The sequence below is a fragment of the Primulina huaijiensis genome, chromosome 6 (genome assembly GCF_012295235.1).
Source record: "Primulina huaijiensis isolate GDHJ02 chromosome 6, ASM1229523v2, whole genome shotgun sequence".
Classification (NCBI taxonomy): Eukaryota; Viridiplantae; Streptophyta; class Magnoliopsida; order Lamiales; family Gesneriaceae; genus Primulina; species Primulina huaijiensis.
The window spans coordinates 18,498,405-18,514,855 of record NC_133311.1 but is presented as its reverse complement, the minus strand read 5'-3'; the positions used below and the strand labels follow the sequence as shown (position 1 = coordinate 18,514,855).

General features: G+C 32.2%; 2 protein-coding genes across 6 annotated transcripts; one reads left to right on the top strand and one right to left on the bottom strand.

Annotated features, from left to right (window-relative positions):
• Positions 1–1,945: 1,945 nt before the first annotated feature.
• LOC140978049 (WAT1-related protein At4g19185-like) lies at positions 1,946–6,162 on the bottom strand. Of its 5 annotated transcripts, XM_073442797.1 has the most exons (7): positions 5,776–6,161; positions 5,181–5,243; positions 4,970–5,086; positions 4,605–4,890; positions 3,453–3,608; positions 2,409–2,560; positions 1,946–2,290 (listed from the first exon to the last, which is right to left on the bottom strand). In XM_073442797.1, exons 1-7 carry the CDS (start codon positions 5,973–5,975, stop codon positions 2,092–2,094), a joined length of 1,173 nt encoding a protein of 390 aa, XP_073298898.1. In that variant the 5' UTR covers positions 5,976–6,161; the 3' UTR covers positions 1,946–2,091. The 5 variants fall into 5 exon arrangements, with proteins under 5 accessions (XP_073298898.1, XP_073298899.1, XP_073298897.1 ...); XM_073442798.1 differs by having other exon boundaries at positions 1,961–2,560; positions 5,181–5,240; positions 5,772–5,963; XM_073442796.1 differs by having other exon boundaries at positions 1,964–2,560; positions 5,776–6,162.
• A 708-nt stretch (positions 6,163–6,870) lies between these two features.
• LOC140979154 (uncharacterized) lies at positions 6,871–7,621 on the top strand. Its single transcript, XM_073444492.1, has 2 exons — positions 6,871–6,910; positions 7,077–7,621. Exons 1-2 carry the CDS (start codon positions 6,871–6,873, stop codon positions 7,619–7,621), a joined length of 585 nt encoding a protein of 194 aa, XP_073300593.1.
• Positions 7,622–16,451: the final 8,830 nt, after the last annotated feature.

Sequence of the window (16,451 nt, the reverse complement as noted above, 5' to 3'; positions counted from 1 at the left end):
TTTTTCATGGATGATCCAAATAAGAAATCCGTTTCACAAAATACGACTCGTGAGACCGTCTCACACAAATTTTTGCCTTTTTCTTAATTAATATATTTATGTTTTAAAATTAATTTATCTTATTTGATAATTTAATCATGTACAATTACTTGTTTACATTAGGTTAGATGACATAATTAAATCTTCCCTCCCCTAGCAATATACTGAAACATAGAACAGGAACCTTATGTAGAGGTAATTATTAAGCAATAAAATTTTAATGTGAAGATTACATTGTTTTTCCTATATATTTGCCTGGTATCGATTTTGATAATCTATGTAATCAAATATTAATTTTAATCTGCTATTTTTTTATCTGACAATTTTAGTTTTTTTCGTGACATTACATTAATATGACACTGATACAGTATTGATGTGATATTTTGTCACATCAGTACTTTTAATGAAAATAATTAAAACTATATAAAAAAAGAGACCTGATTAATGTTGAAATTTGAAAAACAAATTTCACAAATTTCCGTTAAATCTGTTGGTTTCAATACATTTAAATGTAATTTCGGAAAGTCTTTGAGGTTGCGTTTGAATCGAAAAATTTAGATTTGATGATATATTTGAATTAGATTTTTTTAAAAATAAATATATATATAAAGTTTTACGTTGTCAAATTTTTTAGATATTTTTAAAGTCGAAAGAATCCCTTAGTCAAGCTGCCTAATATTCCAAATAATTCGAATAAACCTGCATTTTGAAGCCGTAGTGTAGGTTTTGATGTGCACTCTACGTTGCTTAAAAGACTTGTACTCTTAATTTGGCACCAAATTTATTGGTCCTGCATTTGGACTATTCAATCCATTAGTTCTAAGTTCGGATTCTGTCGTTGCATAAATTAACTAACAATTCATGATTTTTTTGGGGGAAGTTGAGAAAAAATGCCAATCAAAACAACACTTCAGTTCGTCGTAGTATCCACAAAATTGTGGTACTATGTCATACAAATTGTGGTACACTTCATGTGAAAATGTGGTACACTTCATGTGGAAATGTGGTACTAAAAAAGTACGCAGGGATTGAACACAAAAAAAAAACGACGGCTGAGAACTGAAGGCCAATTTCCCGTTTTTTTGGGGTGTGCCAGATTTCTCAATTCGCTGTGTTACATTTAAATAGTAAACTTTGTCCCTTCTAATTAGGCCAAATCATACAAAAAAAATTTATTACTATTAAAATTCAAAATCTACTTGCAAGTACGGGTGTAAGAAATTAACCCGACTCAGTTTGACAACATGAAAAATATCAGGCTAGGGTTGGAAGATTGTAAGATTCGGGTTATATTAGATTAGATTCTAGTTGACCTGTATTAAGAATCATTTCAAGGTTTAATTTACACAAAAATGGAGAAGTAAAGCTTGAAAGTTGAAAAATACTTGTGATGCTTGAATATTTTTTTATTGCATGTTGATATTATATTCATTGTGTAAATTTATTTTATGGAATATTTGAATTTTGTAAAAAATTATGTTTTTTTTGGATAATTAATAGTTTAGAAAATTCAATATAAAATTTAAATATTTAATTTCATGAGACATAATTATAATATTTAGACAAAGTTTTGTTAACATTTGTTTAAATTAAAATATTATTATATGTTTTGAATTTTTATTTAACTATTTTGTTAAAGAGTAAAAAATTAATTTTAGATGTAAAAAAAAATATCCGATTGATCGGGTTGATCGGCTTGGTTCGGGTTTGGGTCAGGTTCTGTTGGGAAATTTGCATTAATAACATTGCTTCAATCCAATATGCCCATGGCCACTCGACTCATCCGAATTGAGACACCTACTTGCAAGTCGTTTGTCCCTCCTCACCTTAAAAAGGAAACATCTTTAGAATATCCTCTATGCTTCATATCTGTTACCCGTCTTGAAAATGACTAACTGGTAAGGGAGTTAGCATCATAAGAATGGAGCTGTAATAGTTTCTATAGTCGAAAAAATCGATGAACTTGTTAACATTGTACGAAACTGAAATCTTGAAAACATTTGTATGATGGAGGGAGGGTATGTAAATTAATCTGCACCAGAGACTTTAAAGTTAATCTACGATCTTGGGTATTGTGGCTGAAGGGCTAGAGAAAATGGTTCCTATCTTGTTGATGGATGAATCTCTTTTACCGAATGGTTCCAACTGCCGAGAGGCGTGAGGAAGAATCCCAACGATGACCTGTCTCTCTCTGTGAGATGCCCATGTTACAAGATAAAGTCCGGCTACAATGAGAAGTCCTCCCACGATGCTGGGACAAAATAAAATTGACAATATATTGATGAGAAGGATAGATTAGTGAGATCGAAGTAATCAATTCCTCGGATGGACAACACAAAAACCGAGCACATAAAAGAGAGAAAAACAACCTTCCAAAATAAATCGGGCTTCCTAGGAAAATTCTTGACAGGAATGCTGATACAGCAGGTTGGAGAGGGTTATACAAAGCAACCAAGGCAGGACCAAGAATTTTATTTGACCATGTCAAAAGACCATAATTCACGGCAGATGCTATGATTCCCTGGAAAGATAATGCAAGAGAGGTTTTTAATGAATATGAAAAAGTTAGAAAGATGTTCATCATTTCAACTAATCGATAATGCTAAGTGATTGGTGACCAATTTATCATTCTACTCCAACAAGTTAACAAATAGCAGAACGATCCTACTACCATGGTTTCATGCCCCTTCACTTCCTATAAGACCAACTCAAACGGTAAAAATTGCAACAAGCACCATCATTCAAATTTGTTCAATAGAGAACCGAAGTAGCATATGAAAAGGCAGAATGACTGCAAGAAATGTTGCCTTCACTTAAGGAGAAGAATAGGTTGTCTTGTGATCTATGTACGAGTTCGTCTCTGAGTTACTCTCATTAAAAGATCCGACCTCCCAGTTACCATCACCGATTTTAGCAACATCATAGATGTTTGAATAGATTTGTATCACGTGTAGAAGCTATCTTCTTGCAAAATACAAGTGAGAGAGAAAGTCCAGCACTGAGACTCCTATATAACAGCTCTTCGCCATATGCTAAGTTCATGAAAGGTTATTTACTAATATAATTGACGGCCATATATTCATTCGTTCCATCACACTACATAATTAGACCAAATATAGATATATCCTCTTCACATTGTGGCGTTAGTTGACAACATTATGGTAATTAATCCCTGCATAACAAACAGTAAAATTCTAATAACACACCAGTCAATGCATACCGCAACCATTATACAGCGTTTGGTGGAAATTAAGCCCCCTCTACCTGCAGGTAGTGTAATGGATGTTGGGTTGTTTTAATCTACGCTGGATATTTATAGGAGCTAAAGTTCTTTCAAAATCAGGTTGATGATGTTTGTAATGAAATCCTTCACCCTTCTAGCTTATATAGAAAAATAAAGAGAAAAGACTTACGGCATAGCACACCGCAATTGCCTCAGATTGAGTCAGATTCCAGTCTGTTGACTCATTGGTCATAAAGAATGCAGTTGTTACCATAAATAGAGCACCAAAAAGGTATGAATAGGCTGTCACTGATATACTTGCAGGATATTTTACTAAAAGTGGAGCCTGAAACACAAAGAATACCTCTGTAAATATCTCATGCTGATCATCTTAAACATGAGGCAAAAAGTTCAGTAACAGAATAAGTTTAAATGCGGATTTAAAACTCATTTTCTAATGTAGGCGGGCGGACCACAGCAGCGTTTGGATAGAGAAGCCATTTTAAAAATATATTTTCTAAAAATTATTATTTGTTTTAAAAATCACTTTAGAAATTAGAAATAGAAATTTTTTTTAAAAAAATTGACTTTTAGGCTTCTGCTACTATTTGGAAAATGGCAGTGTTATAATCATGCAATATATGCATGAATTAAATGATGTTTATTAGAAAATAAAAGTTCTAACCTAGTGGCTTGGCTGGTCGGCGGTTTGAGGCGGAAGAGGTGGGGCTTGTGGGAGTTGTGGGTGATCGGATTGGGATTATGTTTTGAAGAGAGAGAGTATAATATATTAGTAAATAGGGTCCTAGATTTTTAAAATTTTTATTGACCTTTTGACTGCCCAAGCCCGCCCCGCCCGCCTAGCCTGCCTAGCCCACCCCATCTCATCTCAGGGGCCTACATTACCGCCTAGGGCAAAGGTGGTGCGGCAGAAGACAGCCACCCGCTCAAGCCGCCATTTAGAACACTCGAAAATGGAAAAAGCTCATTTTCAGTACCATCAAAAGACAGATATATAGGGTTCTAATTTATATAGTAAATTGAACTGAACGTTCAATGCTTAATATAAAATTGTATTAAATCCAACAAGAACTCGTAATTTAAACTCGTTCGTTTATAAATTCTAAGAAACACGTAAAGGACAAAGATGTATCATCAAATTTTGTACGATACAATGGTGATTTGGATAAGTTTGAAGGGAACATGCTGTAATGTATCACCAACGTCATAATATATTGACATTTAAAAATATACATCCATCATTTGATATCACTTTATTGAGCAAAGTTATATCTTTTACTTCCATCATATCTCCATAAACATCAAGACCAACGTAAGTTACCTGAATAGATAGATAGGAGGCCATACACATGCAGTTGCCAATCAAGCATAAAACCCCAAGGTGCCAATCATCAATCCCTAACTCCGACAAAGTTGACATCAACAGACCAGCTGGCTCCGGTTGACCCTTGACAGTAATTTCACTGAGTGCTGCAAATTCTGATTCCCTATATCCAAATATGGCTGGACCTCGGAAAATTGTCATTAGAATGGCACCAGAAATACAAATAAGGGTACCCCCTAACTTTGCTTTACCTTCAGTTTTTCGCAAGTTCACTGTTTCTGTACTGCATGTAGATGAACTAGTGATGACATTGAACCAAAAAATCGTACGCGTTAGTTGAGAAAACCAAAACTTGGACTCACCCCATGACTACAGCCAGTATGAATGTAAAAACTGGAGTAGCAGGCTGTATGGCAGAAGCATAAGTTGGGTTTGTGTAGCCTAGACCAAGAAGAAACAAAAGCTGGTTCCCAAAAATCCTAATGAATCAGAAGAACAGGAGAAAAAAAATAAACAAATCAGTATTTACACACAAGAAAAAAAGAAATTTAATAACCTGAAGATTCAACTCACCCAGTTAAACCGAGAAAGAAGAACGTCATTACGAATCGTTTACTTAATGGCGGTCTTAGCCTTCTGCAGAACACGTAACGAATCACTTGTAAGTGACGCACTATTTATATTCACATCAAAATCAAGACTCACAAATATGTTGTTACTGCAGGAAAGTTATTGAACTCTCTCACTGATTTTAAGCATTAGTTTAATATTCACACATTCACAAACAGCCACAAGCAGAGAAGATAAGATACAATATGAGTCTATGAATAAATAAGTCCAGTCCACTTCAAAACTTCAGCACAGAACCTATGATCATAATTCCTCGGGATAATTACAAGAAATTATCATATTTATACCCCCTCCGTTTTTGTTTTGCGTATCACTCAAAAGAATGTGTCTTTAACATACTTGTTTATACACCTCTATACCACCGGTTTTTTACAAAGCACAAAGGCCGTAAACACGTACCTCACCTTACACAGGGTGAGATTTAACAAACCAGATTATAAACTCAAATCGCAAGATCACAAAAAAAGAAAAATCACATCATGAAAGCCCATCAAGAAAAAAAAAAAATCGTGAAATTCATCACACTCGGGAGACTCACTTTTCGCGGAAATAGGCGACAGGTGCGAGAATCGAAAGCGCGAGGAGGTCACGAAAGACGCAGAAAACGAGCTGATTCACTCCAATGTTGAGTGCGACCTTGGTGATCACTTGGTACCCGGCATAGAATACTTGCACCACCGCCATCGCCACATGTGCCTTTCTCACATCTCCTCCGTTCGCCGCCGCCGTCGCCGCCATATCCAGTACGTAAAAATCACGATCTCATTCCATTCCCACACGCAATTATGGCCAATAGATAAATGAATCCTTCGAATTGTCAATGTTTTGGATTGAATCTTTCGATCTCGTATTTTTCAACGGAGAAAACTGGAAAGAATTATTACTGAAGACTGTCCATTTTGAAGTTCTCGGTAATAAATCTCTCTGTATGGATAAATAAATTTGTCATTCCACAAATAAACATTTAACAACATAATGTTTGTTTTCTATTTTCCAAAAAATAATTATTGAATTTTAAAGCAAAAATCATATATTATCCTCATTTTTAAAAAATAAAAAAGCACAAACTTCATTATTATATAAAATATATTATGATAAAATTTTAAAACATTGTGATCCCATCATTTATATTATATCATTTCACATATACATTACATTATAAGTTTTATTTTTCTAACAAAAAAAAGCATATATTTTAACAAAATTACAAATTTCCCGATAAAATTTGTCTAAATATTTGTGTATGACAAAGAGATATAAATAAAATTTGTCAATATATTGTTTATTTAGAACTGAAATATAGCCTAAATCGAGCTTTTTGGACTCGAACTCAAGTAATTCTGTACATTTTGAAATCAAACTCGAGTTTGAAAATTAATACTCGATTAAATTGAACTCGAATTCAAATATGCTAATTTTTAGTCGAATTCGAGTCTTAGGCTCACTTATACCTCTAGTAAAAAAAGATCAAATTTACACGTGATTTAGCAATAATTAATAAATAAATCCGATTTCATATGTGGTGTCAAAAAATATCATGTCATAGAAGTGATATCAAACCATACACATGCATGTATATAGCAAGAGATCACTAATTTTAGTGTCTAAAATCCCAAGGTACTCCAGACAGTAGATGCTCAAGCAGAGGGGGCAGAGGGGTTCACGCATTGGATGTTCAAGATCATCAAAGAACTAAGCGGAGCAGAGTTGAGCAAGTTTGTTACCATTCTTTGGGAAATTTGAAGCAAAGGAACTCTCTATTATAGAACAACCATATCGATACCCCCTCTAGAGTATTAGATACAGCCATAAGCTTTTTTTATGACTTGATATCCTTAGATAGGAGTGGAAAAAGATCACAGAAAGCAGAGACAAGACCACAGGCGAGCTCATGGACACCACCACCTACTGGAGCTGTAAAATGCAATAACGATGCAGCCTTCTTCGATGATATTCAATCGGCTGGAGTAAGTATGGTGATGCGAGATGCCAAGGGTAGATTTATTATCGCAAGAACCACCTTGGTTAAAATACTACGATGCGTCAAAGAAGGGGAAGCAATCGGGTTGTTGGAAGCCTTGTCTTGGATCCGTAATATGGATTACTCTAATGTTATGTTCGAAGTGGATGCACAGACTCTCCACCTGGCCATGAGGGGAAATGTGAATGACAACATGGAGTTTGGAGGCATAATGGAAAGTTGTAGAGATATTGTAGCTTCTAAACCAGGGTTCTCGGTTCATTTTGTCCGTAAACAAGCAAACGAGATTGCACATATGTTAGCCAAGTATTCTCGCTTTTATGATAGTCCTTTTGTGTGGGTAGAGACACCAACATGCTTTGGTGAACTCATGAACCTGTACTTTGATAATTCTTCTTATTAATGAAAGTCTTTTATCTCGTCAAAAAAATAGATATTCTACACTATTTTTGTTTTTACAGAATAATAGAAAAAAATATATCCTAAGATGGAATTATATACGAAAAAAATAACCCCAAAAATTATTATTTTTACATATATTATGCATAAACTTATTTTATATTAAAATTTAATATAAATATACACATCCAATCATAGTTTTCGTTTGGGCTTGGTGGATCATCGTTGTACGTTGGGGAGCCCAATTATACAAATTTGGGCTAATGAAATTTAACATATAGGAAAACTATTGTGCCTTTTTTTTGTTCAGGAAAATTTGTTTTGGTTAGAAGTGTTTGTCCATTTATTATTTTAGTTTTTTATATTGTTAAATTTCGGTTTTAGTTTGTTATTTTTGTTTTGTTTTTTTAAATTTTAGTTTTTTTTCGACGTGGAGCTGATAGAAAACCAATGCAGCATAGATGTGATGTTGAAGACATTCAGATGAAAAATGACTAAAATAGCTAAAAATCAGAATATGCGAGATTAAAACTAAAATTTAAAACATAGAAGACCAAATTTATAAAATGGCAAAATTACAGAACAAAAAAAATATAGTTTCCCTTATTTTTATAAGTTTAGAAACTATACGAGGGATAAGACACGCTCTTGGTGTAAAATAAATTGTGAAAACTATTTGTTTGGAAAATTATAAATTTCTTCAATACAAAATATGGTGATAATTGATTATCTCAATTTTTGTTACAATATTATAAACTATTAAAATTAAAATTTGTTATTGTTAAATACATAAAAGTGCTAAGTCAGATAATAATAATAATAATAATCAAAGCTTAAAAGAATTTTCTCCAAGGCCTTGATGATATCTTAATCATAAAGTCTTATATTGAATATAATAAAAACCTAAAAATTTAAATAAGTACAACTTAGTCGTAAAAATAAGTCATGTAGAAAAAATAATTTATAACAATAGAAATGCATCATTAATTGTGTGTTAAAAATACTTTTAAAAAAACGAAAAAAAGTGCATCTTAGCTTATCTTCAACAAAATCTACATGCATGCATATAAATGCATTAAATTTTTAAAAATACATATAAGAGTGTGAGCTAACGATCACACATTCAAACTTTTATTTACGTGATTACTTTTCTGGTATATATATAATTAATGCTTCGTAAATGACAATAGTTATTGCGGTTTATATGATTATTGTGTTTTGCAGACTAATGTATTAGTATTAAAATAATCAATATGCAATGAATTAATGATAGAGACAAATGAGTTTCATAATTAAAAAATTTATATCATTTACAAAAGTAGATATCAAGCACTTGCTAACAATTAAATTGATCACTATGTGAAATCTTACTTTTTGGGACCATTGGGCAGAGCATGGCACATGTAATTTACTAATTTGTGCATGCTATAATTTTCGGCAAGTCTTCCACCATTTATATTTAATTATAATTTATATAGTGTATATAACTGGATTTAGTCTAAATATATATATATTTTTTAATTTTATCAGATGCGATAGGACGAGTGGCGTATTAACAAGTTATTTTATTTTAAACATTCTCAATTAAGTTAAATTGTACTTATTATACCTAAAAAAATCCCTTTTGAATCTGATGTCCTAAAATTGTTATGTCTGGAAAGATTCAAGCTCATCCTAAAATTGTTCATAGTCCAATAAGACTCGAGCTTCATTGTGGATCAAGGGTTTGGCTACTAAACCCAAGAGTCCGAACCCATATGTCCAGGTCTATGAATCTCTAATAGCACCGATCTCCTTAACATTGTTTACTAGAAGTCCGAGCCTATTAATGTGGCCAGGAAGTCCGAGCTCTAACGCATTTCAAGAATATGGTGATATCTTTGTAGATAAATGAGAAACTTCGATAAATACGATATTCGATCAAATGTCATCGAGATAAGGCAAGAGTCCTAACTGTTGTGGCCACTAAGTCCTTCCGCATGATGTTCTTATCTCAGATAGAGTTTTATCTTAACAATAATTATACTCCTATAAGATAATTAACCCCTCCCGCCTATATAAATATCAGATATTGGCAATGGTTTTACTCATTCTCATTCTCTTGCTCGCGTAGTACTACTATATCACTCTTAAGTTTGTTATCCATGCTGTATTAATCATTGGATGGATCACACCGGAAAGCTCTCCGACGTTCTCTAACCCTATTTTTGTCTGTCAGAACCCAGGGCATTGACTCGATCCACTTAACTGCGAAGATTTGAAGGCCCGCTATCTGGATTAAATTCGAGATAAAATTCTTGTATCATCAGAGTTATCTCGGAATTTCAATCATAGTCTCTTTTATTGTTTTATATATTATATTATATATCTCAAGTGGGATTCAAGAAAAAGAAAAAGAAAACAATATAAAAAAACACACGCGTGGCTATGTGGATTTATGTCTATGAAATCTTGAACTTGGCCTATGCCATATATATTATTGCTCATAATTTGTCATACTTCTCCACATCATACCCACTAATTCCTCCTTTCTTACCCACCCCATGACATATACAAAAAAATCAAGTTTGTTTGTTTAAAAAAAATATTTTTTATGTTATTTAGACACATATACATAGATATACACATAAAAATGGTAAAATAAAAATAAATTTTAATTTGTTCACAAATCATTTAAAATCATACTTGATATTTATTTATGAATAAAATAAAATATGACCGCGACGCACCGAATATACGATCGTAGAGTTTTTATTGGCGTGCACCACCACCACCAAGATTTGTTGATACTAATCACATGGTGATGAATCAATTCTATCAAGAAAGCTAGCATATGACCAAGAAATATAGGGGTTTTGTGTCATATTCCATTTCTTTTAATTGGTCAAAATGATTTTTTTTTTTAAAATAAATGTGTATTCGTTTGTGTACGTACAAATGAAATCACTTCGAGGGAGATCTTCGACGATATATATTCCCTCTTTTTTGAATGGTGTCCAATCATTTCGTGTAATTGGGGTGAATTCCACGTTCAAAAATTGGTTCAATAGCCAATTTTATCAAAACATTGCACATTTTTTACTCTACAACAAAATCATTGCAAAATGAGGAAGAATTCCACTTGCACAAGTGTTGAGACGGCTAAGGGCTTCTTTCCATCAAGGGATATTGTAAACTTTCTCAAGGATAATTTTGAAATAATAAGATACAAATGAGTAAAAATATATCCTCACAAAAACTTTAATATTTGTCTTACGTGTCAATTTTGTAAAATAAGTCATCATCTCGATCCGGTTCATGAAAAAATAATTACATTTTATTCTAAAAACATTATTTTTCTTTTTAAATATGGATCGACTTGACCCGTTTAAAAGAATATCATAACTGATTATATAGTATAACTCATATAAGATTTATATATTTTAACCTTGATTTGCAAATCCACCAAGCTAGGTGTGTGACACAATCATAATAAATATTATCATTGAAGGATTGGTGACTTATCAATGTGACAAAATGTTCCATATTATATGCTAATTAAATCACGTCGGATTAGATTTTATGCTCCCTTTTTTTTAAAAAATAAAATAAAATAAAATTAATTGAGTTACTTTTTAATAATCAATCTCTTCTTTCCACATCAACTAACGCAACTTGCGAGATTAGCATTATCATAAACCAAGAAAGGTAGTAAATCGCTAGCGACTTTCAATCTCAATCATAACCATTAGTTGTTAATTAACTAATTAATTAATCAATAATTTTTGCTTTACAACAAGATGACATTATTAAAGATAACGTAAGTAAAGTCAGTTTGAGCATAGTTCCGGTCCTGTCTTTATTTTGTATTTTTTTTTAAAAAAAAGGTTGCTTTCCACCTTTCAATGGAGATCCACTCAAATATTTGCGGGATGATTCGAAGATTTTGAGCATTATAGTTCGAGGGCTTGATAGTTAATATCCAGTTTGATTTATGAGATAAACATTAAATTTCAGAAAATGATATTTGTTTATTTTGTATTTTAGTCATGTAAAGATTGAATATTTGATATGTTCGTATAAGTTAGTGTATGTATTGGTTTTTTGACGAAGTGCTGACATGATATTGAAAAAAGTTCAATAAAAAGATCAAAAACGAAAACACGAAGTAACTTGTAGGATCCAAAGCCCAAATTTGCATGACCAAAAACATAATATATATATATATATATATATGATAGACCGCCATGAAGAGATTTCCCAAAAAGCTGTAGATTTGCCCCATACTTCTGAATTTTTGCGATTATATCTAATTAGTCATCAATTTATTGTGTTACTGTCCGCATCATTCCAACATTGTTTTAATTTTTCAGCAATAATCTACCAACACTAGGGCGTCACTTTCTTGATATGATATTTATTCTTCCTTTTTACCTGGCGATAGTAAAAAAAAAAAGATTATCATTTATGAAGAAAAGGACAACATTCCTCAAAATTAAAATTTTTGTCCAGAAGCAAAAATGCATGAAATTTAACATCACAATTGTCAACACCATTTTTGTGTTGTGTCGGACGACTTGTTTCCAGGGATTACTCACTCCTTGAGCAGCAAAATTAATATGACAGTTCCAGTTATCAAAGTGTACGTAGCTAAAGTAACATCTACTTAAATTCGATGCACAATTTTATCACATCAGTAGATAAACGTCACTTCAACTGTGGTCATAAGATCAATAATATTATATATATTTCATCACATCAGTAGATGAACTTCACTTCAACTGTGCTCATAAGATCAATAATATTATATATGTGTGTGTGTGGGCGCGCTCGCGCTCGCGCTCGCGCTTGTGATTGTAATGTAAAAAGAATGATGTGGGTAAAAATGGTTGATGAGTGTAGACAAATTAGACACGAATTTCGAGATGCTGCCTCTCCTTTAAAAAGGAGGTAAATATCATGGAGTAAAAAGAAAATGTTTCTTTTTTTATCATGGGAAAGTTCTTTTTCTTGCGTTTTTAAAGTTTAGATTCCTAATTCAATGGATTATAATGTTCGAGAACTAGACAAAGGATCAAATTTGTAGTGGGGTTGACAAATTTTGTACTTTCAAAAGCTGAAAAAAATTAACGCAATCTTTGGTTTTTGATTTTATGTTTTGAAAGATAGTTTTTTGAGTTGATAGTATTTACAGTGAGGCGTTAAATCATGCATACTTCTATGACAAAAACTTATGTGAGACCGTCTCACGGGTCGTATTTTGTGAGACAGATCTCTTATTTGTGTCATCCATGAAAAAATATTAATTTTTATGCTAAGAATATTACTTTAATTTTATCACAGATAAAGATTCGGGAGACCGTCTCACAAGAGACCTACTAGTTAGAAACAAATTATTATTTTTATGAGAGAAAAATATAATTATTTTAACTTCAGATTTGAAATAGCAAGAGATGGCATGGGAAGTCTCCGTGGTGGAGACAAGATCAAAGGCAATCTAAGTCGTGTGGACTGGACTGACTTACATTAGAATTTCGGCCTCCACTTGCGCATATTTTCTTGTTGGGGACAGAAAGATCGAGGGAGATTTGGGGAATGGATAACTTGTAAAATGTTTGTCAAATTAGGGTTTTAAGATTAAAGTGTGATTTTGGATATTTGAGCAATGACATGTTCAAATGATTTCTCTTGTTTGGCTTCAAAAAATTCATCTATGACATTGGCAATGCTCGAATTTAATTCAAACCAGTAGTTTTGTGCCGGTAATGAATATTGTATTCAAACCAAGCACAACGTAAATGAAACATTAGCATGTAAGACCAGTTATCCCACCATCATCCGTGCTGATTTCGCTGAAATTGCGTATGAATTTGATTTCGAGTGAATGATTTGATTCGATGAAAGCTTTGAGATCTTGAATTTTTCTAAATTAGCAAAAAATAAATCGAGAAATTTTTGATTCGTATTCAAAGATATTGACATCGAACACGGTCCAAACATATTTTACTGTGAAAGTAAAAGTGATAAAAGGTTTGGTAAAGATCTTCTCATACTCTAATATACTTTTGTCAAATCTAATCTAAAATGAGTGGGATATGTCTATTCCCTTTTCACCTGTTATTTTCGAGGATCTTGGTTTAATTTACTGAACAAATAAAAAAAATTTAAGAATAATATTGTTATGAATGAAGGAATCGGAATTCCGACAATATTTCACTTGATAAGAAACCTTAGATCCACTTGTGCTAGATTGAGAAATTTATCGAGATGAATTAATTTAAGGCTGAGTTAAAAAAAAAAGGAAAAGATAATATAATTCCAATGAGCGATTAGACGATGGATTGATTCTATGGAATATGGCTTTGGTATTAGTCAATTTTGGCTAATATTTAAATTTTAAATTATCATCCCATGTCGTTCCAACAAGTTGATATTATCCTTTCTTTATCTGTGAGACGGATCAACCATATTCATATTCACAATAAAAAGTAATACTCTTAGCATAAAAAGTAATATTTTTTCATGGATGACCCAAATAAGAGATATGTCTCGCAAAATACGACCGGTGAGATCGTCTCACACAAGTTTTTGCCTTATACAATAGATTCTTAGGTTGTTTTTTATTGATGTATTTTGAATCTATGAATTTCAAATATATTATTGTTGATTCAGAAAATCAAGAAAATGAACTTCAAATTCATCTCTTGCGTGTTTATATAGTGTTTTACTTTAATTATGAAGAAATTCAAATTCACTCAATAATAATCTTATTTGAAATTCATTTACTTTATATTATCGGTATGTAATAAATAATGTATGAATTTAAGATTTGATATGTTATTCCATTGTTAATAATAAAATTATAATCGAAATTCATGAATTTCGAATCCATCTCCTCAAATACAACATTAGAGCAATTACCGTCGCATAAACATAAATACACAATCAAAGAATCTAACAAAATCTGAAAATTTTTTCTATGTGTGATCGACTTGGAGAATTTTCAGTTATGTGGCAAAGAATAAAAACAATGAGTAAACTCAACAACTCCAACGCTGAGAAGCTCGATCGAACCGAGAATAAATTTATGAACAAGAAGATTATTTAAATAACATAAGAGAAATAAAACGCCAATGACATGCCAAAACATATCAATGTGAGATCATTTAATCAAAATACATCGGTCGGATAGAGTTCATGAGAGTTACATATATGAACTTTGACAATATTTTCTTCTTTTTGAATCAGCTTTTGAGATTGAATTAAATCTAAGTCTCAATCTTAACAAAAAAACACATACATAAACAAGTTGGTGTTACGAGGATTAACGAAAACAAGAATTTATTTCGATTTCAATGAGTGTCACCACCCCGTGTCATAAAATATTTAAACGAAGCTAATGACAAGATATTTGTGCATTTGTAATCGGTGATCTCAAATTTAGGGCAATATAGTATATTTTAGAGTCAAAAAGAGTAAAATGATACCCATGAATTGTTCATTAAAAAACACAAAGGTTATTTAATATCTTCAGTTGAGGAAATTACCAGAAGTACCTGTTGTTGTTGGATCTGTTTGGGCTCCACAATGACCCCCACACCTTCAATCTAGATTCTCTGAAAAAGAAAACAAAAGCAATAAAATCTCATCTCTCTGTTAAAAAAAAATACATGAATGGGGCAGGAATTGGAATCCAATTGATGGGTTTCTTCCTTTAATCATTTATCTATCTCATCCAGAAAAGATTTGTTTTTGTTTTTTTTAAAAAAAGGAACACAGAGGAGAGAATATTAAATAAAGGGTCGAACTTAGTTTAGCATCTAACTTCATCTTCCCCTTTTCTCCACCCTTCGGTTGAATAAGCTACAGGGGAAAGAAAAGGTAATAAACACATGCAATGTCATGTTTGATTTTCTGCGATACGAATGTTGACAACTACAGTCAAACAATAAACAAAAATAGAAGAAAGAATATAAGAATTTGTTGCTTTACAAGGAAAGGAACCATTCATTATTCGTTCAAGATATAAATTTGAAGTCCACTTGATCTTTTGCTCAACTTTTCAAAAGAATAGTATTCCTTGTATCTTTAGGGGATTGTTACAGGTTCATACTTCCGTACATTGACTACACCCTCGTGTTTCAAGTTAGGTTCATGCCATCTGAAAGATTTCAGGCTCAGAGCATATAACAATAGTAATAATGGCATAAAATTCAATCAATCTTTCCTGTGGCTTGGAGAACATGAAATATTATAATTTGTACCAAGTCAAAGAACAGTGGAGCAGGCCAAAAACTGAGATGCATACAAATAATGTGAATCAGTTTGCGGAAAACCATAAACAAATCAAAGCTAATAAGCATAGTTAAAAGTGAAAGGTGGAAAGCACTATCATTGGACTGGTCTACCAAGAGAAGAGACACCAAAATAAACATAAGATATACCTATACTCTTCAATTCAAAAAATTATATGGCAGTACACATGGTATCTATTCTCCAATTTACTTTTTGCGAAGAATATGACTCCACAGTTTTTTTTAATCTTGCATTTGACTCGAGTTCTATGATAGTTGGAGTTAAAATTTTGTTATCGATTAAATCTCATATCTTGAGTCGGGCAGCGTCTAGCTAGTATATGACAGTCATCTACTAACATGAGTATGGGATTAATCAGGACTTTACCCAAAAAACACAAAAAGAATAAAGCCTGACAGATAGGATGTAAACAAACCTGAACTTAGGTTTAGAGGTTGAAATTACTTAGCTAACAAAAATCAGTTTTGAAAATAAATAAATAAGAGGCAACTCAAAGGAGATTACACTAAACAGATTTAGACAATGCAAACGTAATTTTT